At 41.9% G+C, this 26,610-nt stretch overlaps 3 protein-coding genes across 19 annotated transcripts in view; all 3 read left to right on the forward strand.

Moving 5' to 3' along the window:
* Positions 1 to 1,612, forward strand: part of rbp7a (retinol binding protein 7a, cellular) — a 3,130-nt gene extending 1,518 nt beyond the window's left edge. Inside the window, exons 2-4 of the mRNA XM_031845874.1 lie at positions 107 to 285; positions 448 to 549; positions 683 to 1,612. Coding sequence (XP_031701734.1) covers positions 107 to 285; positions 448 to 549; positions 683 to 742 — 341 coding nt within the window. The 3' untranslated portion in view covers positions 743 to 1,612. The remainder of the gene's footprint in view (positions 1 to 106; positions 286 to 447; positions 550 to 682) is intronic.
* Positions 1,613 to 3,788: 2,176 nt separating this feature from the next.
* On the forward strand, positions 3,789 to 20,512 carry ube4b (ubiquitination factor E4B, UFD2 homolog (S. cerevisiae)). 3 transcript variants are annotated; one of them, XM_031845336.1, is made up of 29 exons: positions 3,789 to 4,119; positions 5,206 to 5,425; positions 6,617 to 6,752; positions 6,999 to 7,086; positions 7,403 to 7,547; positions 7,722 to 7,947; positions 8,198 to 8,671; positions 9,481 to 9,582; positions 10,662 to 10,803; positions 11,459 to 11,559; positions 11,742 to 11,856; positions 12,037 to 12,120; positions 12,679 to 12,735; positions 13,389 to 13,505; positions 13,609 to 13,707; positions 13,795 to 13,908; positions 14,128 to 14,326; positions 14,581 to 14,719; positions 14,837 to 14,936; positions 15,088 to 15,215; positions 15,391 to 15,489; positions 15,761 to 15,996; positions 16,121 to 16,247; positions 16,382 to 16,526; positions 16,796 to 16,930; positions 17,121 to 17,312; positions 17,819 to 17,993; positions 19,024 to 19,170; positions 19,389 to 20,512. In XM_031845336.1, exons 1-29 carry the CDS (start codon positions 4,096 to 4,098, stop codon positions 19,451 to 19,453), a joined length of 4,131 nt encoding a protein of 1,376 aa, XP_031701196.1. In that variant the 5' UTR covers positions 3,789 to 4,095; the 3' UTR covers positions 19,454 to 20,512. The 3 variants fall into 3 exon arrangements, with proteins under 3 accessions (XP_031701196.1, XP_031701197.1, XP_031701199.1); XM_031845337.1 differs by lacking the exon at positions 9,481 to 9,582; XM_031845339.1 differs by lacking the exons at positions 8,198 to 8,671; positions 9,481 to 9,582.
* Positions 20,513 to 21,752: 1,240 nt separating this feature from the next.
* kif1b (kinesin family member 1B) overlaps positions 21,753 to 26,610 on the forward strand; it is a 56,848-nt gene continuing 51,990 nt past the window's right edge. For 7 of the 15 annotated variants that reach the window (XM_031845798.1, XM_031845807.1, XM_031845799.1 and 4 more), the window contains exons 1-2: positions 21,768 to 22,091; positions 23,282 to 23,435. In XM_031845798.1, coding sequence (XP_031701658.1) covers positions 23,330 to 23,435 — 106 coding nt within the window. In that variant the 5' untranslated portion in view covers positions 21,768 to 22,091; positions 23,282 to 23,329. Of the gene's footprint in view, positions 22,092 to 23,281; positions 23,436 to 26,610 lie in introns of all 15 variants that reach the window. The other 8 variants (XM_031845804.1, XM_031845802.1, XM_031845805.1 and 5 more) reach the window with 2 other exon arrangements.

The following is a 26,610-nucleotide window of genomic DNA, read 5'->3' on the forward strand; positions in this document are numbered from 1 at the left end:
GGGGGACATTAGGATGTACTTTTGTTGCAGTGCCATTAATGGTATGCATGGGACTGTGGGTGAGTTTGAGAGAGAGAGTGAGAGTACACTTCCTCTACCGTTCCAGGTATCAGCCCTTGCTTACAAAAGATTGCTCTGAAGCTAAAGCAGAGGAAGGTGATTGAGCAGCGGGGGGACAAGTACACGATCAAAACTGTCTGCACCATCCGAAGCTACACCATCTCCTTCAGAGCGGGTGAGGAGTTTGAGGAGATTACGCAGGGACTGGACAACAGACATCTCAAGGTGAAGATAAATGCCTGGTGAATTGTGTGCTCACAGTGATTATAAGCATAATGATTGCAATTGGTTTGCAGATCATGTGATATGTTTTCCAGTTTATTTAGGCTGCTAAACCTGTTCTGTGTTGTAATTTACACTCTTTCTTCTTCTCTGCCAACTGTGCAGTCACTGGTGACATGGGAGGGGAATAAACTGGTCTGTCAGCAGACTGGAGAGAAGAAGAACCGGGGCTGGGCTCACTGGATTGAAGAGGACAAGCTGTATCTGGTAAGAATATGAATTTAGATTATAGATTTAATAATATTTCTTCCACACAGTGTTCAACTCTTATTTCATTGAATTCCCCTTTTTAATGACATTTTACTATACAGCATATTAAATAAATATTTCTGTGACTTAGGAGCTGTACTGTGAAGGAGAAGTCTGCACGCAGGTTTTTAAGAAGAAAGGGAATGAGTGAAGAGAAATGAAAGATGTTCTTCTGAAGAAGTTCCTCTGTGATGACAGGCATCGTGTATTCGATTCACCACTCTAATCTCTGAATAACTAAACCACACTAAATTAAATTACATGTGTGGTATTTTCTCTGTATTGTGACTTCAATGCTCGGTTCAGGAGAAAATGCATTTCCTGTGAGGGTGTGGATTTACACCACTAGATGGCATCACTGCATTATTTGTGTCAGATAATGTCTGGTCTACACTGGTTTGTAGCTCAGTGGTGCTTGGCTCGGATAAAAAGTAAAACTGAGCATCAAGCCTGTTTTTGTCACCTTTAATCTGGTCAATGTAGGCTCTATTAAGTGCAAGCTTTTTAGTTTCTTCCATATCTCTATAGTCTGATGAGACACATTTGAAATATATTTCCTTTGCAACTGGCTTGTGCTGACCATCTGACATTTGGTTGAGCTATTCGTAAAAAATAAAATATCTCATTGATGCAGATACATGTATACCCAGTTGTACAACAGAAAGTGAGGCGTAGGGTATGAATACAGAATAATTTGAATTTTGTACAGCCTAATAAAATGAGTTTTTTTTGTCATTATATCCTTGGATTGTGTGCTATTAGGATTCTCTCACTCATAGATCTGACCTGTGTCATTCATCCCACAGGTGATGATGGAGGCAGCAACTGTGATATAATGAATCTGTGATATAATATGTGGTATATTGTAGCTAATCTGCCATCTATAGCTTCAAGAGATGGTACTTACTCCCAACAACCATAGAGTTCAGGAGTTCCCCTAAGAACTGAGCTACTTACTGAGCTACCACCACTTACAATTCATGCCATTGTCTATAGGTTTATGTTCACATGTATATGTATATATATATATATATATATATATACACTTCTTCTCTCGGATATATATTTATACTTATATTGTATATAGCTGTTAAATGTTTATACCTACATCCGTTCTACTTTTTTGCTGCCCTTTTTTATTCTTTATACATATATTTTCTTGTTTATTGTAAATTTGTGTTTGTACATTGAGAGCGGAGTGGAAACCGGAGACAAATTCCATGTATGCGTAAGCATACATGGCCAATAAAGCTGATTCTGATTGTGATTCTGATTGTGATTGGTAGCCAAATGTGACACTAGGTGGAAGGAACTCCATTCTTTTACAATCCAGTAGACACTCAGCAATAACACAATAACAGTTGTTGTGACCAACAGTCAAGAACTTGCATTACAATCTACATATATATTTTGTAAAGCTTATTTTTCTTTTCTCCTGTCTTGTCTAATATGAAGGCTGTTTCTCAGCAATACTGTCATACAAAACTGTTTGTAAAATGTATTAAGTCCTTTATTTGATTGATTCAGCACCTCAGTCATAATATTTAACAGGTGTGCAATGTATCTCTAATTTTGCATAGTTTCATGCTTGACAGAATTAATATTTAAAAGGCTCCAGGATTTAACAGTATGATGTGTCATAGTGTAGGGTGATGTCAAAGTATAGCCTGATGTGTCATAGTATAATGCAATGTGTCATAGTATAATGTGATGTAATAGTTAGCTGAAATGATGCGTGAACCTACTTACATTTTGGACCTCAAAATGTTTCGGTGCATGTAGAGATAACCTTAGTTCTGCTCATAGTGGCAGCTGCGTCTTGGACTGGACCTGTAGCTCTGTACTTGGATCTGGAGGAGAGTGAGGAGAGTTGCTGCTTCTCTCCGTCTCTGTCGCCAGGCCCTCCTCACAACAGCCTCGACACAGGCCTAGACACAGGTTAGACAAAGGGGTCTAACATAAAATAAGCTCAACAACTTTTCCTTTAGAGTTAGGGCTGGTGACATCACAGTCCTTGAATCAGACAAGTATCAGTAGGCTATCTGTCAAATATTGCAGGTGGAGTTAACGGAAACGTCAATGATTCCAATCACAGCAGCTCCTCTCATAAACAGCAGACAGTTAAAGCAAAGAGTTCCGGAGTTTCACTAAGAACTGAGCTTTTAACTGTGATCCCCGAGTCTGTTAGAGGTAATGTAGTGAGCATGTGCAATGCATAAGTGAGGTGTCAAAGTGTGGTGTAATGAGTCATGGTTGCGTGTCCTAGTATAGTGTGTTATGTCATCATATAGTGTGACGTCTTAGTATAATGTGACATCATAGTATAGTGCAATGAGTCATATTGGTGTGGTGAGTCATACTATTTGTGTTGTTTAATCAAGAACATTTGGGCCTTTCTCTATTTGCTCTTGTCTCTCTTACAGCTCCTGTTATATGAGCATAATAATATGTAAGCTTGTTTGTTGATACAGTCTGATTTGTGCTGTCCCCAAGGGGCCCAAGAATCAATTCATGCACACACTAACCTTGTTACCTAAGTTTCAATTATCCTACAATTGCATCTCTCCATTGCCCGAACCACCTCCATCACCAGCAAAATAAATCAAAGTAGGTCAACACAACAGCCCTGCAGCAGTGACGTTAACAGTGATGAACATTTGGTCTGAACTTTTCAGGCCAAGATGGCTGAAATATTGTGTGAACGTAATTTAATATATTGGACATCAAAATGTTTTGAGTGTATTAACTTGTCTGGTCATCTGGGAAAAGGCAGCAGCTCTCCGACTTTGTCGCAGAACCCTCCTTCCTACTCTATAGAGGGTGAAACTAATCACACCAGATTTTTCAAAGTAGACTAATGGTCAAGTATTGCAGGTGGAGTTGTCAGACACTCCTATGATTTATGTATCATAAACAGCAGACAGTTAAATGAGCAAGCACCACTGAATAGACCAATATCTCTTTGTAATGACGTTGTGCCCCACTGAGTGCTCATGCACACTGAGTTTAATAAATAACTACATGTGCTGTTTGTATTTTAGGAGGAAAAGGCTGATTTGGAATAATTTAGAACAGCTAGCAGTCAATTCATGAGTACTGCAAACCATTTGACTGACACAAGAATATCCACATAACAGGTGAAATATCACATTTATCTTTGCGACACAGTGAAGCCTCACACCTCCCCCAGTAGTTATGTCACGTGACACAGTGTAGAACCAAAATGGCCGCCCTTGTGTTTTGACGTATAATAGCTAGCTACTTTTCTTTTTGTTTCATTCTTGGTAGAAAACTAGCAAACGAGAGACTTTTTGGAGGAACTGTATCTTGCCGCCCTCCGTATACTGGCGTCATAGTTTGTATCTTGAAGACAATCAAGACTGACACTTATTTGTTGATCGAGTTGGACTATGCATATTTAGTTCTAATACAAGCTAGCTAGCTGGCTCTGGCTGGCACACATCAAAGCGGTTGAAAGTGAAAAGGCTAGCTGACCTAGCTGCGATGGAGGAGTTGAGCGCAGACGAGGTGAGGCGACACTGGAAAGCGTTCAAAAAGAGTGATGATAACTGATGTAGCTCTGTTTTGCTAACGTTACAATTTTGGATTTAAATGAATTCCTTTTCTTCGGACCTCATGTCAAATGGTTTTCCACTAGCCGACTTGCTACTACAGCTAGCTCAGCGGCTAGCCTTGTTACACTGAACAAATGTGTCCTCGATAAAATCACAAATGCATTGCTTGTTCAATACCAGCAAAAAGTCACATTAACCAACGCGAGCCGTACAGTGCCATTAAATGTAACTGAGGGATTTAACTGTATGTTGGATGTGGTTCATGTGTTTCTGTCACCGTTACCCGTAGCGGACAGCAATTTAAATTAGCCGGAGTACAATGCTAACTAGCTAACGTAATGCTATAGAGGCTGTGCACAAGCTGGCCCGCGGATTACATTACCTACATATAAAACGACTGAATTAATATAAATACGCTGAATTGTTTTCACGTGGTATATGTTTTTTCTACACCTTTATATTATTGATTTGTCATATTTTTCCTGCGGTGAGCTAGCTGTCAGTTGCTAACGTTGTTTTGCTAACAGACAAAAATTAGCCTGCGAGACGACTCAGCATAAAAAAACACACCGGGCCACCATTGTGCAATCAACTGTGGGCCGACTATGTGGCCACTGAGCTGCTCCACTTGGGCAACACGTATCATTTTAGAAAGTGTTCCTTCTTTGTCACCTTGGACCTGTACTTAGCAACTATGTGCTGTTAATTTACGACAGTAGCGTAATGCTCTTCTGCCAATGATTAGTAGCCTCCTCACATCTGACTTTGTTCGTAAGGTTGGTTACATTGTGAATGAAAACCACTCCATCAATTGTGTCTTTTGTCTGGGACTAATTATCAAAGATGGGTAATGCAAAAAGCGTATTGATGTACGTTTCTTATTGTATGCAAACTGATTGTGCCAAAGATATTAAAACAATTATGCCTAATCATGTATACATTTCAACAGTCCTGTTACAAAATAAGTTCCCACTATGCAGGTCTGAGCAACCATAGTACTTTTTAGTGAATATGTAAATTTGCTTGTATGTTATTCAAGATCCGCAGAAGGCGACTGGCACGATTGGCAGTAGGACAGACGTCACAGCCCGGCACCCCTCTCAGCACACCGTTGACGTCTCCACAGAGAGAGACCCCCCCTGGACCCCTCCCTGGACCCTCATGTGCAGCACCCCAGCCCTTGCCACCAGCTTCCTCTCAATCATTGGGGCTCAATGTCCACAATGGTACCCCTGCCACGTCCCCTATGGGCACCTCCGGTAAGAAGAACTGACTCAGATCTACAGGTTTGACGTGTATTCAGGCAGTTTGTCAAAATGACGGTTATTGCAGGAATTACTTAAGTTTAAATTCTTATGATTTAGGATCAATATTAACGGGTCAGGATCCAGTCAGCTTTCTCCGTTTGTCAGCATGGTGTTATTGTTCTCAACCTCTTTTGCGATCTTTTAGTCTAACTCTATCATCCTACTCATCCAGGGTTGATATTTGTCTCTGAGGCCTGAAAGATAAATCAATCTTGGTTATTAGAGTCTGAGCTCAACACTGAAAGGGACCTTTGTATTTGTGACCTTGATATTTGTACAGCAAGAACCCGTCGTACTCCCACAAACAACAACAACAACAGCAGCAGCTTGTTGTGATCCCCAGTGTCCCTGTGCGACACAAAGTGTTGGCTTGCTCTGCAGAGTGAGAAATTATGCTTTTATGCATTGCTCTAGAAAATTCACCAGTGAGTCATGTATGGATAGACTGACAATCTCCTGGCATTGTTTGACGGTATGCATATATGTGGTGTTGTTGCTATACAGGGCTGACTTTTATGGCTTGTAGGGCCTGTGCTACTTGTTATAATTGGTGAAATTTGTGATTTTCTTCATGGCAATCATGCAAGCCTTCATTTCACGTTAATGCTTTTTCTTTATGAATATTGTACTTGACACAACCACTGTATACAGTATTTATTTGACTCAACTGTTGGTAATTATATGATTGTTGTGCAACCAGGAGTGAGTTGCTAATTCCGGCCCTTCGCCCACAGTAAAATCCTGGGTGTTAATCAGCTTTCTCTCTACCTGTTTGCTTTAATCAGGGCTGATAAAGGTATGGCACACCATGCTGATCCTAACCTAGTGTGGCTAAACAATTTGTTCTTCAATAAAACAGTAGTCGACACAAAGAATACAACTTAAAGTGGCTGCTTACAAAAAGTGTATTAAAAATGTGATCAGAGGCATCACCGCATGATTAATATAAAATATAAATGAGCCAAAATGATTTTTTTAGAGGAGACCTAGAGGATGAAACTGTCTTTGCAAACCGTGTCTCCTCTGGTAGGTCTCTCAAAAGTGTGGGGCCTTCAATTGCAGAGATTTGATCAGTCTAGAATTTTAAAGCAAACTAATGTAAGACCTGCGAAGGTGCTCAGTTGTGGTGTTTTGCTTTTGCAGGGGTGGTATATGGTAGTCAGAGCAGCGAGGGTGTGAGCTCCCTCTCCAGCTCCCCCTCCAACAGCCTTGAGACTCAGTCCCAGAGTCTGTCCCGGTCGCAGAGCATGGACATCGACACAGCCTCCTGTGAAAAGAGGTAAGAGTTTTTCAAATGGGATATTGTACTAGCCATGAAAATAGATTCTCCACCAAAAATCTATGTGTTGATGATCAAATACTCCTCTCCTGTAGGATTGAAAGGTGTCTGTAAAAAATATTTAGTTTTATTTAGTTTTCTAGTTCTAAATGTGCTGCTTCATATGGACCACTGAGTTTTTGAGTGTTTGCATTGTCTGCTTGACGAAGAGATGAAGAGACTTAATAACCCTCTGTTTTATTCCAGCATGTCCCAGGTGGATGTGGACTCAGGGATAGAGAACATGGAGGTGGAGGACAGCGATCGCAGGGAGAAGAGGAACTTGCCTGAAAAGGTAAACGGCAGCAGTGAACACTACTCAAAACAGAGGGTCTTTTAATCCTTAATTACTTTGTCTACTTGACTTTGATGCCCATCTTGAGATCAAGTGAGTCTTGAAATGAGTTCACATAAAAGGAGTGTTTGGGTATTTACAAAAGGTAATTAGGGACTTTCCATAGACGCTATTCTTGGTTTCATTTTCAGTTATTGCAGTTGATTGATACATACCAGTCTCTTGATAGACCAGAGTGATCATGAGATAAGAGTATTATGAGAATCAGAGTAATACTAGTCCATTTGGCATTTATTCTCTAATTTCTGCACCTCAGGAACCCTCTGCAAACTCGGATGTCTCAGAAGAACAGGCTCTGCAGCTCATTTGTAAGATCCTCCGCGTATCGTGGAAGGAGCAGGATAGAGATGTCATCTTTCTCCCTTCAATAGCTGCAGAGTTCCACCAGAACCCTAAAGATGGTATGTCATTGAATAACATCTTTATCTCACCATAATACGCTGACTGACTGTGAAAAAGCAAGTATTTTCTACAACTGACTTTTTGCATTTGATAACTTGACTGTTACCCCCCCCCCCCCCCCCTCCTGTCTTTTGAACTTTGAAAGTTCCCCCCCCCCCCCCCCTCTCCTGTAGTATACTCTGACTTCAAAGACCTGATCGGCCAGATCCTGATGGAAGTCTTAATGATGTCCACACAGTCACGTGTCCACAACCCTTTCGCCAGCTTGACCGCCACCTCTCAGCCAATTGCAGCAGCCAAATCCCCGGACCACCGTCTGACACTGGTGCAGCCCTCCAGCCAAGGTGGCAGCCCCATGGGCCCCAGTGCAGGGTCCTTTGGAGCCAGCTCTCTGTCCAGGCAAGTACCTTGACTTAGTATAACGAGCTTTGACTGTAACTGCCAACTGAGACATATCAAGGCTCTGAATTGGTCACCTACACTCCTCCTTAAAGGTGTGCTTTATTGATATTTAATTGGTATCATGTGATTGGAAAGTGCTTTATTCTTCTTCTAGATGTAGTGATTTTGCTTTGATCATTTTTTTTATATTTCTAAGACGTCGTTGTTCGATGAGTTTTGCCAATCATCGTCTCAATGTTGTCCACAGTCTGTATGTGTGTGGTAGTCCTCACGCGATGGCTTTGGATGCAGCCAAGAGGACCTCCCCATCTCTCCCCACCCCTACTTCACCCACTGTCCCCTCCACAACCTCTACCCCACAATTCATTGTGCCCCCGAGCCCACCCGCTACCGCGACTCCACGACACACACTCAACCCTCCATCTGCCCCCATGCCCATCTCGCAACGCTATCGGCCTTACTCTGTCACCTCTCCTTGGGGGGCTCCTTCCCCATCTAGTCCTGGTCAAAGAGGATTTATCATCCCTGGACCTAGCCCCGCAGGGCCCTCTGTTCCTCCTAACACCCCAGTTCCTGTGCCACCTCCCAGCCCCCATACCCTCTCCTTGAGCTCACCTAGGGTTCGCATCCAACCCTCCTCCACACCCCTCTCCACGGTGCCCCCTTCTCCCAGATCGAATACCCGACAGGCTGCCTTTGCTTCCAGGATCCCACCGTCTAGGTATCTCATCTTCCATTTGCATGTCAGTGTGTAGAGCGAGCAAACTTACTAAAACCATAATGTTTTTTGTGAACCACCAGATTTGAGGTTGGGTGTGTACATTGCTTCTTATACTTCATGCAGTCAGTTCTCATCTACACAAACAAACAATGATCTCAACTGGCTAGTATTTAGGCTGCTAGTCTAAAAGTACATGAACAACCTGATATTTTAGCGTTTCCTAAGTTTAAAAAAGAGTTGCAACAGCAATGTGATAAAAAATATGCAGTATATATACCGTATAGTCTGTTACAAATACCCAAATGGTGATTAAGATTGGGGGAATTAGCAAAATACATAATTAAACATTTCAATCTCCATATATTTTCAATGCATTTTCAAATACATTACTTCAGATTTAACAAAAAATGCTAATACACAGGGTGTTTAGACAATTAACAGACATTGTTTTTAGCATTGCTTGTTGCTAACGTATTAATTTAAAAGGTCTAACCCATTTGCAAATGACTAATATTGGATATAGTTTAACAAACATGTTTTATAGGTCCTACCTGGCTATGAAATTCTGGAGCAAATAAGATGTGGCTTACGCCTCTTTGCATAGCCTCTTTGAAATAGTCTTCAAGCAAGCATGCAACCCTTCAGCATCCTTTTCTGAGTGCTTCCTTCTTCCTCGTCTTTTCTTTGGACCTGTTACCATTCTACATTTGTCTTCATGTCTTTTTCACTTCCCCTCTGTCTCCTCATGCTTGCACAACATCCTCTGTTCTTCCAACCTTTCCCCTTGTGTCCTTTCCTCGTCATGTTAGCCCCTTGTCGGTCCTGTTCTCTGCCCTCTCTGACATGTCTCAGGACAGCAGTGATGAAGATTCTGAGGAGGAGGATTTTGCACGGGTTCAGTTTGGGTCCAGGTACACCGCTGCACGGTGTGTGCGTTTGTGTTTGCTTGCTCAGTTATGTGTCCACTGCATGTTCCAGTGGGCCCACGAGGCTTTCCACTAACTGCGCACAAACACACCAGGGTAGAGGGGTGTAGGCTCAGCCGTCTTTAAAGAGCGTGGTAACTGTTTTGGACATACTGTCCTGTAACTATAATTTTTGATGTATAAAGTAGTGGTAAGTTTTAAACTCTGTTTCTACAGAGCTGCAGGAACTCCGTATAATATACACTTTCATTGGGCTTTAGGTCTGCAACAGTAACTGAACCCTGTTTTTGTAGCCCTGAACCTTCAAAATCCTGTAAGACATTTTCCTGGAAAAGTGGTCCCTATTTTTGGGTTAAGTTGGTTGACTTCCATTTTTAATGTTAATGAATATGATTACATGCAGTGTACTGTGTCATACATAAAATGCATGGGCAGTATCATTAGGATAGTCTTGATTCCCTGCTCTATGGATGTTTGTTTTGCTGCATAGTTGCTAAATGTAGGTTTGGTTCAACTTGCATCGCATCTTTATTCAGGAGAAACTGCCATGAACAAAGTTGCATTGCTATTCGACCTGTGGCAGAGGTGATACTGCTGCTTTGCCTTCCTTCAATGGACGGATAACAAAGTTGATTTCACTACCTCCTAAGGGTTGTTGTGCTTTGAAGCAGCTTGCATACAGGATTTGCAGTTACAGCAGACCACTAACGGCAATTTCAACACTCGTCGCTACATGTGTCAGTTAAGTGTGGCAAGCTGAATCCTAATATGAGCTTCAAAGACTTTCTGCAAACAGCCTTTTATTGTTCAATATCAATATCATCGCTTTCTCTTTCAAGAGCCCATTACTGAGACGCTGCAATGCTGTCACTAATGCTTTATGGTTTGTTTCTTTCAGGACCCCTGAGAGTGGGCTTGAGTTTGTTAACCATACATACATGATTATGTTTGATGCTAATCGCGTATCTCTCTGTGCTGTGATGTTTTTCTGTGATTTAATGAGCCCCTCTGTGTCCTTGTGTACTTTTTTTTTTTTTTTTTTTTTTTTTTTGTTACATTTATAGTCTTGGTGCATCTGGAGGGGGAATGTCCTGCAATTCAGCCAGCGACCGCTTCACCATTGAGACCTGCAAAGAGACGGAGATGCTGAACTACCTCATTGAGCGTTTTGACAGTGTTGGCATGGAGGAGAGGAAAGCTCCCAAGGTGAGTATCTGTCTGTAAGACCGAAGAAATGTTTACGCTAAAAGTATTGTGTTCCTTTTACTTATTTCATATCTTGCCAACGATATATATCACAAATTACCATGTTTTCTGGTAATTCAATAAATAGTCTTTATGAAATAAGAAGACGATAAAGCCTATTTTTGTGGGAATTGAATTATTTTTTTAAAATTTTACTTCTAATTAAATGTTCTCATTTTATTAAGAACTTTGTGCAAAATGAACAGAGTGGAATTTTAGAGGAGAAAAAGTCAGCTTTACACTTACTATGTTTAATTTCATGCTCAGAAATATCGAGTAATCGGATTAAGACGATACTTTGATTTTACTACACTAAGGTATTCCCATAAGCAGACTTCTGATTTTAAAATCCATTCAGATACATTTTCACATTTAATTATTGCAACGGCCTAATAAGTCTCCTCGTCTAAATTGGTTACAAAATGTCCTGAGGACAGAGGAACAGTGCGTACCTCAGACTAGCTGCAGGCCAGATGGTCTGGAAACAAGCGGCCGTTTTGCTTATGAGAGAAAACTGTGAATCAAGTCTGGAGAGAGTTGTCTGTGAAATCAGCAGCATACATTCTTATCACGCCTCTAGCTGTCTCCTCTCATCCTTTCTCTGTTTCTCTCTCAGGTGTGTAGCCAACCAAATGTCAGCCAGCTTCTCAGCAACATTCGCTCTCAGTGTATTTCTCATATTGCCCTGGTCCTGCAAGGCACCCTGACCCAGCCACGGTAAGAAAGCCCAGCCACACGCACTGTGACAAACTTCGGGTTATTTTCTTTTAATACATTTGTACAGCTTCTGTTCCTTCTCGTTTTAGCCCGAGTCTCCATAGCAACTACTCTTTCAGCTTGACTCGAGAAACGTTATTTATTTAATTCCGGCACAATGCTTCTCTGTTTCCTACGTGCAGGAGCCCTCTCCATCAGTCTTTGCTGGTACCTTATCTGCTGTGTCGAAACCTTCCGTATGGCTTTATTCAGGAGCTGGTGCGCATCACCCACCAGGAGGAAGGGGTGTTCAGTCAGGTGGGAAGCACGCCCATCCATATAGATGCATGTTAATACTCATTTAGGGTCACTTAGGCTGAAACCTATCCCAGCATACAGCGGTGCAGAATGAACCTTTGAGGTAGCAGTTCATACAGAATGTCGTTAGAGTGATACTCTGATGTGATGAATGACATGTTTTGCTCTGTTGTTTTTCAGATCTTCATCCCCATCCTCCATGGGCTGGCTCTTGCCGTGAAAGAATGTTCCTTTGACAGTGACAACTTTAAATTCCCCCTTATGGTGAGGAGGTGTTGTCCTGGCCTGACTCGTGCTGTAGTACCAAGCAGGAGTTGAGACTCAATGTAGTTCAAATTCCAGGGGATTTGCAGCATAACCGGGATTAATGAGGTCCTTGCAGTCGGACAACCTGTCTGCTCAGTAGAAAGAGTTCTAGATGTTCAGCAAACGCATCTGTGTGCAGACATGCTTGAATATTCAGTATAATAGTGTTGCCATTGTGCTGCTTCTCCTCTTGGATGGATATGATGATGATTTTCTTCCTACTTTGACAATCTAATCTAATTTTATCTCACCATCCATCCGAGCGTACACAAAGCAATAGAATATGATTTGGCCTCTCTGAGAATTTGGTGTATTCAAGTAGTTTATTTTCAACAACTGCTGTGTGTCAAATTATTTAGCAGGATGCATGGTGTTGGTTTAATTAGCTTCTTACTAATGCACCGAGTAGATTATATATTGAATAATCACACTTTGTTACACCGTGTAACCCAGTTTACCTGTAAACCAAATGTGATTCTAGCATTTCTTTAGTTGTGTTTTGTTTTGTTTTTACAGGCATTAGCTGAGCTTTGTGAAATCAAGTTTGGAAAGACTCACCCAGTGTGCAGTTTGGTGAGTATACCTTTGCATGACCAAAGCTACATTATGGCACTGAAGTGTTCATCATTTTGTCCTCATGGCTCAGATTATTTAGGCTGTTCATTTTAGGCTGTCTATAAGTCAAGTACGTGCAAGTCTGGCTATTGTCTTGATTGTCTGTTTATACCTTCAGCACACCAGCATGGCTGGTTGACATCAGCACAAAAGAATGTGCTGTGTTTATTCTATTCATGACGCCAGGTCATCTTTATGCTTCACAGAAAAAGGGCAAAACAGAATTCCCCTCTGCGTAGAAAACGACTGAGCCTATATTCAGCAGCAACAACCTCTCGAATCAGAGTTCTTTGAGTTTATATTAAGCTCACTTAGTCACTTAATAACTGTTAAGTTATTTTTTTATTAATATAGCTACAGCGTGTCTTTTCAAGTGACATTAAGATGTTAATTATTTCTTTGTGACTTAAACTAAATGAGCTGGTTACATGCATACATTGCAGTTCATTGTCTTCCCCGGCTGTTGACAGACACATAATGGCTTTCACTTGAATTCAAACCTCGAGTGATGGGATGGTTACTAGCACCAGTAGATAGTGAAATATGTTAAATGTTCAAAACCAAAAAACGTTTGTGCTCCAATGTAATGTCTGTCATGGCGGTCTGTGCAGGCAACGTCGCTGCCTTTGTGGTGTCCCAAACCTCTGAGCCCGGGTTGTGGCCGAGAGATCCAGAGACTTTCCTACGTGGGAGCTTTCTTCAGCCTTTCTGTGTTTGCTGAGGATGATGTGAGTTACCTAATCAATGAACCCGAGTAGCATTAAATTGCAGCCAATGCTGAAAAGTGTTGAGTTGACCTAAAGTAATCTTAATGCTTTTATTTTTCTTCAGACAAAAGTGGGAGACAAGTATTTCTCTGGCCCGGCCATCACCATGGAGAACACGCGAGTCGTCAGCCAATCATTGCAGCACTACCTGGAGTCAGCTAGGGTGAGTCTCTGCTTCATAACACATTTATTAAATAGCTGTCCTTTGTGTTTAGAACAATGTATTGAAGTTATTTGTCATCTCTTTTAGGGTGACCTGTTCAAAGTTCTCCATAACATCCTACTAAATGGAGAAACGCGCGAGTCAGCGCTTAATTACATGGCAGCTCTGGTCAACTACAATGTGAAGAAAGCTCAGATGCAGGTTTGTTACAAAAGTGATTCACATTCAACAGAATTATTTAAATAAATATAATTTTGAGTTACCAAACTGGTGCACCCACAGGAAAGAGCTGAAGTGTAGAAATACAATTCGGTTATAAATGTTTGCATACATTAAAAATAAATAAATGCTGACTTCATATTCCAGTCGTAGCTTTTCAACATCCTTTGGTCTGACTTCACCCTCTTTTCTCCCCGCTAGACTGATGACAAGCTGGTGTCTACAGACGGCTTCATGCTCAACTTCTTATGGGTGCTGCAACAGCTGAGCATGAAGATCAAGCTGGAGACAGTGGACCCGTACTACATTTTCCACCCACGGTGTCGCCTCGTTGTCAGCACAGAGGAGACGCGTCTGAAAGCCACCATGGAGGAGCTGAAGAGCTGGCTGACCGGACTGCGTAAGTTAACCTAAATATAATCATAGAGATTTATGAGGGTGAGGACTGTTTTTACAAAAATGTTGTGTACTTGAAGTACGTTATTGATATGTTGCTTTGAATTACTGCAAGCCGACTCCATATGTGGCAAGATACATTAACTTATTGGGGTTTTTTGGGGGCAGTAAAGCTGATATTTAACAGTAATGATACTGGCAGACTGGTTGTGACTGATGGTGGTTTCTATATTTGAATTTTCTTCTTTTCATGGACAGATGAAGACACCAGCAAGTTCTCAGAACCCAAGTTCCCCACCGAATGTTTCTTCTTGACGCTGCACGCCCACCATTTATCCATCCTGCCCGGCTGCAGACGTTACATCCGCAGGTTACGGGCCATCCGCGAACTGAACAGGTTTTTATTTCTTTTCAGGGGCGATGCATGTATTGATCAACATCACTGTAAAATAACACGCATACACGCATGTATTCATAGCATGGTTGTTTTAATGTTGTTAATTCCCCTTGTTAGGACTGTAGAGGAGCTGAAGAACAGTGAAAGCCAATGGAAAGATTCTCCCCTGGCTAGTCGACACAGAGAGATGCTCAAGCGATGCAAAACCCAGCTCAAGGTTAGTTCAACATCACTGACCTACAAATACTTCTCGATTTACTGCATTCAACATTAGAGGGCTATCCTCGAATGCTGAAACATGCAAGTTTCTACGACGCAGCATATTTAGGGAGACGTGACCCTTATTGTGTGTGACTTTGTCGTGTCAGAAACTGGTGCGAGCCAAAGCTTGTGCTGACGTGGGCCTTCTGGATGAGAACCTGCTCCGCAGATGTCTGCAGTTCTACAGCACAGTCATCCAGCTCATTCTTCGCATGGTGGACCCTGCCTACCCTAAGTGAGTCTCCCTGCCACTGACAGACTGTTTGTTGTGATATTGATGTAAAAGGAACCGACGCGGCATCACACAAAGCATTTTTTATTTTTTTTGGTATCTGTCATGCTGTTTCCCTTCAGAGTGTACTATAAATCAAGATGTAAGTACCATGTGTGTTTCTTCATTCCTTCCACAGCATTAACCTGCCACTGCACCCTGAGATTCCCAAAAGCTTTGCTGCTCTGCCTGAGTTCTACATTGAAGATGTGGCAGAGTTTCTGCTTTTTGTCGTGCAGTAAGTTTATAGTTCAGATCTTGTGCACTTGTCTCGTTGTTCAACCATGTTTTATCAAATCACATCTTGTGGAGGGAGTATTACAATGTTCACGCTGCACCATGTCTGTTTGAAGGAAAGGACAATATAATATGAGAGAGATATAAATAATAAATGTCAAAGAAAAGACACAAAGTAATACATTTATCAATACAACACATGAAACTAAAGCCAAGAGTTAAGTAGAAGCTGTTTTGTTTCATCCCTTCCTCCTCCTCCTCCCTTCTTCAAGGTATTCTCCCCAGGTTTTATACGAGCCGTGTGTCCAGGACATTGTCACCTTCTTGGTGGTGTTCATCTGCAGCCAGAACTACATCAGGAACCCTTACCTTATCGCCAAGTTGGTGGAGGTGCTGTTTGTCACCAACCCCGCTGTACAGCCTCGTACTCAGCGATTCTCTGAAATGATGGAGAACCACCCGTTGTCTGTCAAACAGCTGGTCCCCGCCCTCATGAAGTTCTACACCGGTGAGTTATACGTGTTCTGTATTTCAGAGCTGCTGCTGTAGTGGATGGGATAAGTGGAGATTCTTGAGTGCAAAGTATGGATCCTTTCCCTTTTTAACTAAAATAAACGGTCTCCTCTGGTCAGATGTGGAGCACACCGGCGCCACCAGCGAGTTCTATGATAAATTCACTATACGGTACCATATCAGCACCATCTTCAAGAGCCTCTGGCAGAACCTTGCCCACCATGGCACTTTCATGGAGGAGTTCAAGTGAGATTGCTTTTAACACTTTGTGTCGTATAAAACAAATTACACAATTAAGGTTTGAATCAGTGTCTGTCTGACTTGGATCAATTCTAATCTGACCTACTTTTCCATCTTCTTTCCTGCTTACTCCCCTCTAGCTCTGGCAAGCAGTTTGTGCGCTACATCAACATGCTGATTAATGACACCACCTTCTTGTTAGACGAGAGCCTTGAGTCTCTGAAGCGAATCCACGAAGTTCAAGAAGAGATGAAGAACAAGGAGCAGTGGGACCAGCTGCCTCGGGTCAGTGCTCAGCCCGATAGGCTCTTGTATTTATTTACAGCAGTTATCGTTGAGCTTAATTTCTTTCAGCAATGAAACACAGAATTGAAGTCATAAAAAGTAGTTGGTAATCTCAGTGTTGAATTAAAGCGGCAAAGACAAAAGGATAGCTAAGTGGTTATTGTGTGAGCTGCGACATATTATCGCCTCACTCCTATTTCTGCAGAGCTGTGAAAGTAAAAGTAACTGTTGCAGAATAATATTGTTTGTGATGAATTGCAAACGTTCAGGAGCAGCAACAGAGTCGCCAGTCCCAGCTGACTCAGGATGAGCGTGTGTCCCGCTCCTATCTGGCCCTGGCCACGGAGACTGTTGAAATGTTCCACATCCTCACCAAGCAGGTCCAGAAGCCTTTCCTCAGGCCTGTGAGTGCCGCTGCCCCCACTGGACATTTTGAAAAATCATCTCACTTGAACTTGATATGTTCTCGGCTCCATGAATTGAAATGTGTTCTCAATAATGCAATAAAATGAACGTAAGGGCAACATTATCAGCCTGAACTGGGCACTGTGAGCCCAACAAGCTGTTCTAAACGGTGCCTTCTTTTTCCTACAGGAGCTGGGGCCTCGTTTAGCTGCCATGCTAAACTTTAACCTCCAGCAGCTCTGTGGGCCTAAGTGTCGGGACTTGAAAGTGGAGAACCCCGAGAAGTATGGCTTTGAGCCCAAGAAGCTGTTAGACCAGCTGACCGACATCTACCTGCAGCTGGACTGTGCCCGCTTTGCTAAAGCGATTGCAGATGACCAGGTTTGTATTTTCACTCAAAGATTACTTTACTTTGTAAGAAATACTTGCACAAGTGGGCGTTTGTTAGGATGAATAATGGCCATGAGAAAAGGCTATAGGAGATTGTGGTAGATCATCACAATCGCGGTCGTATTGCCTTGAAGACATCAGCGTGAATTAAACTATTGTACTTGTTGACTGTAATACCGTGTTTCACCCAGTTTTCATGAATATCCACTTCTTCCCGGATAATGCAAGCAGGAAGCAATTGGGGACCAAATGCTGTAGATTAGTTCATTTTAATGTGACGTTTCAAGCAGCCACTGTAACATGTGTATGAGTTACTGTGTGCATTTTGACTGTAGGCAATTGATGATAAATGATTTGTTTACGGAGAATATCTATTAAAGTCTTGCATATAGAAAGAGACGACTGACGGTTAAGGTACTGAATTTTCGCATCTCCTCAAAGATGCTCTTCCCTTGCAGCTCCCTAATATATTTTCCCTCATTGTGGTCTGTGTGTAGCGGTCGTACAGCCGCGAGCTCTTTGAAGAGGTGATCTCAAAGATGAGGAAGGCTGGTATTAAGTCCTCTATTGCCATTGAAAAATTCAAGCTGCTATCGGACAAGGTGGAGGAAATAGTCGCCAAGAACTCCCAATCTGAAATGGACTACAGTGATGCACCTGACGAGTTCAAAGGTGTGTGTGTGTGTTTGTCCACAGTGTTTAAGCAGCATACCTGCAACTTTTAGCTTTGTATCTTCAGTCGAGGCAATTAAGGTAATTCTTAGACTTTAAATACAAATGTTTTTTTTTTTTTGTGATTACTTAAACCACAAAAGTCACTGAATCTTTGGCCCAAAGAAGAAAAAGTCACTGGCTTAGAAATCTGGTGTGACCTCAGGTCAGTCAGTGCAGACGGACAGGATCTTCATAGGCCTCTATCGCTGTTGAATTCCACACATTTGCAGCGGCTTTTGCAGCTCATACAGGTCATATTGACAGCTTAGAGCAAAGGCTATCCTATAACCACAGACTTAATATAATCTAGTAAGAGAACGTGGCCCACATACCTCCTTTGATTCCCAGATATGCCAGCCTACCCACCACGGTCGACTGGAGTGTGCCGCACAGGAGGCTCGGGTATCGTCTTTCCCTGCGGTTAAAATCTCCCATGCCAGGTTTTATTTTTGAAACGCACGAGTCCTCCTGTAACAACCTTGTGACATTTCAATATAGGGCACACTTTATCAAAGGCTCTCATTGAGTATTTATTGGGATACTTTCTTTAGTGGTTGCCAATTTTGCTGTCATATAAAACACATCGTTTCAGCAGCTGGGTTTTGACATGTCACATAAGTATGAAGCCATGCCTTACATGCTGATAATATTTAATTCTGTTTGGGGGGTTTTCTGTTGAGTTAATTTTGTTTTTGGTAGTGTTTATTCATTCTTAATTCAAAGACCACTGAAAAAGCCAGTGTAGTTTACCTGTATTCAGATGTACGAATAATAACCCTTCGTCCAAACACAAGTAACAGACTTTTGAGCAGCCTATGATGTTTGTTTCAGCTCTATTAGGACAAGAAAGGATAACAGGATATGCTGACAATACAAATGTTTCAATACTGATCACATTCTCACTTTTAGGATTGTCATTTGACGCTTGTGCTTTTTGTTTCGACGGTGTTAAGTTCTCTAAAATGTACATATGGCTTTATTATAACAGACCCTCTGATGGACACACTGATGACCGACCCCGTGATACTGCCTTCGGGCAACATCATGGATCGATCCATCATCCTGCGTCACCTGCTTAACTCCCCCACTGATCCCTTCAACAGACAGCCACTCACAGAGAGCATGCTGGAGTCAGGTAACCCAACCACGATGCCATTTCACCAGTAATTACATGTAAAGTTCTGTTCAAGGTAGGTGAGCGCAAAAGTCTTTCCTAATACGAACGGCAAAGCAACTATCTAGTTTTAGATTCAAGGCAAGTGATTAGAGGACACCAAAATGTCAAATTAAAGTACTGCCTGTTAGATTGCAAATGTCAGTTTGTTTGATCACAATCTGTTGTTGCCTCTACAGTCCCTGAGCTGAAGGCGAGGATCCATACCTGGATGAGAGAGAAACAGGGCGGACGGCCTGTCTGAGGACCACATGTCACCAACGTCTGACCTGCTAACCATCATTAAGAGAGCTGTCCAAATCGCCTGAATTCAGTGTCCCTACTACCAAGAAACATTTGAATGGGAAGACCTGATTTGATTTTTATTTGCATTTACCCTTTTTGTCTCCAACCATTATGGTTCTAAAAACAAAATATAATAAAGTTAAGACTTTTAAGTTTTTTTTTCTCATGAGTTTGTGTATATATCTAACAAAATATATACATATATTTAACGAAGGTTATTTAATGCAATATAGTGCTGCAAAAATACCTTTCCACCACCAACGGGTTTACCAGCGAGACGCATAGATTCACTTCATCGATCATTTTCCTTTACGGTTCTCATTTTGTTTCGTAATACTCTGTATTGTTGGCTTCGTTAAACTATTATGATTTTAGGGAGAAGGGAGGGCAATACATTTGGGAGAGAGTGGGTGGGTTCTGATAAAAATTGCTAGCCCCGAGTTTTCATTATTAAGACTGTGACAATGGTGAACTTGAGTCCACGTAATGTATGCTGATTTCCCAGAGCTAACAGTTGCACAGTTTGTGCTTGTAGACAAAGTTCGGAACAGGAAATATCCATTAAGGATGTAACCTAACGTTAACTAATCCTAAATGTCAGCTTTTGAGTACAGTAGGAAGATGAGCAGTGGATTACCAAAATACAGTATGTTCAGTTGTTCCTTTCTAGTCTCATTTTCCCTGCTGACTTCAATAGATGGAGTTTACTTCTTGCGTGTGCATGGCCTCAAGTCAAGAACCTCCTAAGCTTCTGATGGACAAATAACCCTCGTTTAGGCGAAATGGAGGGAACATGAGAGAATGTAGCATGACCTCCAGAAACACCATCATAGGAGCGCACCATTAAAAGTCGGCTCTTCAGAAACACCGACATCTCACGACAAGGCGGTCTCTTTCAAATGGCACTGTACTTAACGTTACCTTGCTGACCTTAACTGTACAGGAAAGGATTTCCTTAAACCACATACCTGTTTTGGAAGCTAGGATTTTGAACTGAAATAAATGATGATGCACATTATTTCACAACTCGTCAGTTTTTTCCAAAGATTGATGCGGTCGGGGTTTTGTTTGGTCCTTTATTGACCTTATGAAAAGATAGACACTTACATCACGCGTAACTACAAAATGTCAGATTATACAAAGTATAAAAATAATTTTTTATGTAAAGAGAATAAACATGCAGCAACAAAGGTGACATATTAATGAATACAATTAACACGATCAAAATCTCTGTATACAGTATATGAATTGCATGCAAGTTATAACTTTGAAGGTATGCTTACACACATTTATTCCAATTCAGTTTTTGTAATGTGATTTCCCAAATGCATAAGCTTACTGTAATTGTTATAAACTAATGGATTGAACTTGGCAACTGTCCCAATTTTATTGGCAAGATGTAAACATTGTGCATAATTAAGGGTAAACTGCATCTTATCCGGGAAAACGATTAACCCTTCGTCAGTCTGGAAGCTCTTCAGATTTTTTGCACACCGTGAAAAAACCTTGAAAATTGCAAAAGATTGTATTCAATACTGCCTAAATTAAAACAAATGGTGCCCAATAATCAGAATCAGCTTTATTTGCCATGTATGCGTACGCATACAAGGAATTTAACTCCGGTTTTATCGTTGCTCTCCACTTACACAGAATTTATATATAAAATACGAAACGGGGACAACAAAAAAAAAGAACAATGTAAGCATAAACATTTAACGACTATGTACAATATAAATATATATCCAAAAGTATATGTGTATATATATATATATACATATATATATATGTATATATATATATATACATATATATATATATAAACATAAACCTATACAACAGTGTCAATGGAATTGAGGTGATAGTGCAAATGGAGGTAATAGTGCAGTAGCCTATGACTAATTAATTGTAAAGCAAAAATGTATTTGCGAATGTGGTTATAGGCCTATATTTATGGCACTTATGTGGGTAGACACATTTTTTGAAATGTAGAATATGATTGTGTACATTGTGAAGTTTAGAAGATGTGCACTGAGATGTGAGATGCTCCATGCCTCGCTAGAAGGCGCTCTTTGCGGTGACCCTGGGTGATGCGGTGACAGCGCTGTGGGGAGCGGTGGATAGAAATCCTGCAGTGTGACGTCACGGCACAGAGAAAATAGACCACGCCCACTGCCCCCCCCCCCTATTCCGATCCCGAGCATCGCCATTGGCTCTGCGACACAATTAGTCACCGATGTCTCTTCTTCATTGGCCCAGCCGGCTGTCAGTCAGCGGTGCCCGAGAGGGAGTTGACGTAATCTGTTCGGTAAATCAAGGCAATCTATCAATTCTTTTCGCTTGTGTGCAGATATAGGCGTCCGCCTCGTATCTCTACTGGAAAATAAACTCGCCAAGGAGCCACCGATTGCATTCACGGGTCCATCCTGCGGAGGATACCGCTATAATGGGTGTTTTTCACCAAAGTGGACTTTATAACAGTTTTCGTGCTCGCGGAATTTGATTTAAAAAAAAAAAACAACACGTCTTGAACGCTCGCTAGCTAACGTTAGTGTTCTCGCCGCTGTCCTGTGGTGCTGTCTTGGTGAGAGTCTTCAAACGTGAGTAAAAACGATGAATTAATGTATATTTTCAATGTTTGCGGTGCACGAGCTTGTAATACCAGATATGCATTCCAGGCAGTTGTTGATGGCTAACGTTAATCACAGACTCTCGGTGTCTTTGCACCGTTAACGTCACGTAGTCCTGGTTCCGACACCAGTTTTACACACTAACATTATACTATTTACTTTGCTAATTACATGTCAACACATATTTACGAGCACAATGCCTGTCTATGTCTGGATAGTTGTATCCTTCAGACACCGGAGGTGAGTTAGTTCCGTCTCGTGCCACAGACCGAAGTCACACCCGGTAACATTTCATGGCGGAACGCCAGCTTTCAATACGAGATAGCAGTACGGCTGCCGTCCGAAACATTAAATGTTAAAATCCTGAAGCCCTCCAGGGGTACAACAGGAACATTGTGTCGATTCTGTGCTTCTAAAATAAGCATGCAACTCCTCCCTGCACTGTTCCACAACATGCAGCAGCGAGGATTAGCCTACTTCCTAACATCGGCGAATCTAATTTCTAAAAACGGAAAATTAAGCTGTTTGCCTGCGCAGAATGAACGCAGTTCGTTACAGATGGGCCCAGCTCGCTGTTACCCACTGTTACCCACTGTAACACACACACAAAACGGGGGAGATAGAATTTCATGGGCGTATGCGTTAGCAAGTATGGCTGACTGCAAGGACATGGAAAAACACGAGTTATTTGGCAAATGTAGTCCCGGGGCGCTCGATGTATAGCGTTAATTGACACATTGCAAAGTTGTTCTTATAATGACAACAATATGATGTTTATTGCAGCCCATTTGTTGCATGCAATATTCATAGTTAGCATTCGTCAAACGCGTATTTTGCATATAATTATGCATTAAATGCATTACCTTTTTAAACCTTTTATTTGACTGTTATATGTCTGGTTGGCTGCTGTTTACAAAATATTAAAGCGCTTTAGTGGTTTTGGTCGGCCATATTTGTTGTACGCTGTTATGACTGGTAATTGGGAGGGGGTGGACTTTCATTGTGGTTGAATGTGATAGTGGGTTCTGCATTATTGCATTCTGGCAGTATTTTTATTTTTTTTTTAAAACAAGGAAACAAACTTAGCCCTGCTTAATTTATTCCAATTCCAGATGTTCTTTCTACTAATGCAAGCCTCACTTTTTCTGTGTTTCATTTAGGAGGGATAAACCAGGAATTTTACTGGGAGACTGTCCTAAACCGCAAACATGTCTGGGGCGTCTGTAAAAGTTGCTGTTCGAGTCCGGCCCTTCAACTCCAGGGAGATGGGCAAGGAGTCCAAATGTATCATTCAGATGCAAGGCAAAACTACAAGTAAGTAGCCCACTGGCGTGCACACAAGGACGCAAAACACGCACACACACAATACCAAACAGGGTCTGGAATCTGCAGGCCTGTCTGCTTATAGGGGAAGTTTGATGTATCACACATGCACTCCCGTGGTCTTCCTTTGGGGCTCTTAGCAGAGAACAGGAGAATGAGCAAACTGAATAGTGGACGGTTGGGGACAAATGGCCTGAAAGAGAATAAAAGGCTCACAGAGTGAAATTCCTCCTCCTCCTCCTCTGAAGGGGCCTGCATGCCTTCGGAGTCTCTGTGTGAGAAACGCTGAGCTGGTTCATACTGGGAGACCCAGGGGTCGCCACACAGCCTGGCCCGCTAATGCCTTCAATTCATCAAGGCTTTATCACACATGGATATGTCTGTTACTTTGTAGTTTATAATTTTGTTATCTCTTGGTGTACACAAATGGTTGTAAAGCACTTTTACAGTATGTATAAAGTGTAGGCCAGAAGTTAAACATTTACAATATGTACTGCTTTTTTATTTAGCTGGGGCTTAAGTTACGTTAGCCTTCTGACATTAAGGGAAAGTTTTACTGAATCTCTCGGATTATGCAGTTGTCCGCCGATTTGTCTAACCTTTGACAACACAGTATCGGGATCAGGGATGAAGATGGATGTTGTATAGATGCATTGAATATGCTTTCATTTTTATATTGAGGATCAGCAGTTTCATGCTTTAGTCATTCTTGGCTTTTACAAAGTTAAACATTTTTTTTATTGCCAATGGAAATGACTGATGTTCTACAATTGAAATATACACTAAAATCAAATGTATTAATATATTATCTAAATGTGTGTACCTGCAAAAAGTGTTAAATGTAATAATTCAATTATTATGCACATTGAATTAATCATTGGATATCTTTCCATGAACATATTGAATATCTAAGTAAATCTGTTGTGATGCCCTGCATCACTGCCATCGTTGAATCTATGATGATGCATTAAAGGTTGGACAACAGCGGAGCAAGAATAGGAGACTTGAATGCGGGTTGTAGTCTCGTGATTCAACCTGCCTTCTTGTGACTGAGTCATCAGCTACTGTGAAGTGCTAGCTGCCTCATTACTCATGGTTGTGCTGTATTTCCCATTTTTAGCAGACAGATGAACACAGCCCCCCCGACGCTAGTATGGAAACATTTACTGACTTGGTAACAAGACAGCATGTGACGCCAGAAACCTGTTCTTCCAGCAGTCGCTCTCATATTTGCTCTCATATTTGCTTTGTCTGTCAGTCTTACCGGGCCCCATTAGACTAAGCCTTTATGAAGCTTCCATAAGATCAAGTGTCCCTACTGGTTATGGCTCACTTGCCGTTTATCTCTCAAACTCCACCAAAGAGAAGCTTTGTGTCAAATCCCCAGCACTTTTACTTCATATCCTTGGGTTTTCATCATGCCAATGTCACTCGGAGGTGCTGGAGGGTGACTCGTGGTTTATAGCAGAACTGCAGTGTTTTTTGGGGGGGGGGGTGGTGCGGGTGCGGGAGAGGAGGAGGCTGCAGTACTGCCTACTCTACCTCCTATCACATGGGCAGGTTGCAGAGCAGAACGGGAGGCTGGCAGGCGGCCATACTCTCCCTTCATCATTGCAGATGGTATGCTGAGAATGCTTTTGTTAGGATTCTGTGAGGTTGAATGCAACCTGGTGGCTCAAATGCGCACACAGTCATCCAACTTTCTTTTATTTTAAGCTAAGTTACTCAACAGTAGTTTGTTTTTGGAGGTAGTCCAGGTTCACACAATGCTTTAATGGATGGTCACATTCTGTATTATGATTACGGTATGCAATTATGTTTCTTTGATCTTGACAAGTGAGTCATTTATTTTACTCAGTGATAAGATTTTTGCTTTTCATGACTACCAAGTGAGTGTAATTCCCTAATTAATTCTGTTAAAAATACAAACAACATCCAAAAACAAGTGGACTTTATTATTTTTGCCCCTATCAATGGCAGTGTATCTATGACTCATCACAACTTCATGTTGTACTCCACAAAACATCCGTCTATTGAGTATCAATCCATGGAAGCTTCTCAAACCACCTCTGCACCATAATCCACTTCTCAATCTTTTTTCAGGTCTGATGTTTAGTATGTCACGCAGTTTTAATCAGAATCAGGTGCGATAGTGCGCGCCGACCACGGTGCAGGTGACGCCTTTGTAAGTCTATTATTTGATGGGGTCTTTGGTGATTGCTGACATTTTAATGAGACTAAGGGCTGCCTCGCAGAAATGGGATTCTTATGAAGTTGTTTGGTCAGCTTGTAGGTGTTCGGCAGATATGTGGACGAGGCTGTGACACTCCCCGTATTGTTGTGAGTCGCTCAAGGGCGGATGTGTCAACAACACAGCGAAAGAGAGCGCCGGGGGCCAAGGGCAGGATATGCTGTCTCTCGCGCTCTCGCTCTCGCTCTCGCTCTCGCTCTCGCTCTCGCTCTCTTTCACCATGCATGGAGGGTTGTCAGGGATAGGATGCAGGCAGAGGGGCAGCAAATTGATTATCCAGTGTGCAGGAAATGTGTCCAAGGCCTCTGCAGGCAGGCTGGAAACAAGTAAAGGCCTCTTTCAGTAGAAGCTCTTAAACATACCAGCGCTAATGGAATTATAAAGGGGTGACGCGATCGGGTGTTGCATTAGTTTGTGTTGGTGCTACAAATGTTGAATAACGGCAGGTCACCCATAGCCTGCCTTTCGATGGGGCTCTTATGTGTCCTCCACGTCGGTCTCTGCCTTGTTATGTAAGCCATGTGTTATGTTCCCCCTCAGCCAGTGACCAGCCCCTCATGAATGCACTGCCAAAGATGGTTGATAGACCTCGCACAATGTAAAGAGATGACATACGTTAGAACATTACATTGACTTTAGTGGAACAAACCTGCGATCAGATCAGATTATTCCCACAGTATACTTTTTTACGTTACAGGAGATGATTGCCGTTTCAAAAGATACCAGCCTAGCCTATCCACGTTCTCAAGAACTGGATGTTACACAATATCATCCCCTAAGCTAAGGGTAAACTAATTGACAAATTGAAGGAACAAATAGAAGGTCAACATATCAATTAAACCTTTCAAATACAATTTTGCTGAGTGTCCTCTCCGCATGAGCTAAGTGGGTGGTGACCTTACAAAAGCCCTGCAG

Source organism: Anarrhichthys ocellatus, unplaced genomic scaffold (genome assembly GCF_004355925.1).
Source record: "Anarrhichthys ocellatus isolate YVR2014 unplaced genomic scaffold, GSC_Weel_1.0 scaffold5, whole genome shotgun sequence".
Lineage (NCBI taxonomy): Eukaryota > Metazoa > Chordata > Actinopteri > Perciformes > Anarhichadidae > Anarrhichthys > Anarrhichthys ocellatus.

Coding starts and splice junctions, on each gene's coding strand:
- ube4b (XM_031845336.1), top strand. CDS start 4,096: ATGGAGGAGTTGAGCGCAGACGAG. Junction 13,909..14,127: donor TGAAGAAAGCTCAGATGCAG/GTTTGTTACAAA, acceptor TCTCCCCGCTAG/ACTGATGACAAGCTGGTGTC. Junction 14,327..14,580: donor GAGCTGGCTGACCGGACTGC/GTAAGTTAACCT, acceptor TTTCATGGACAG/ATGAAGACACCAGCAAGTTC.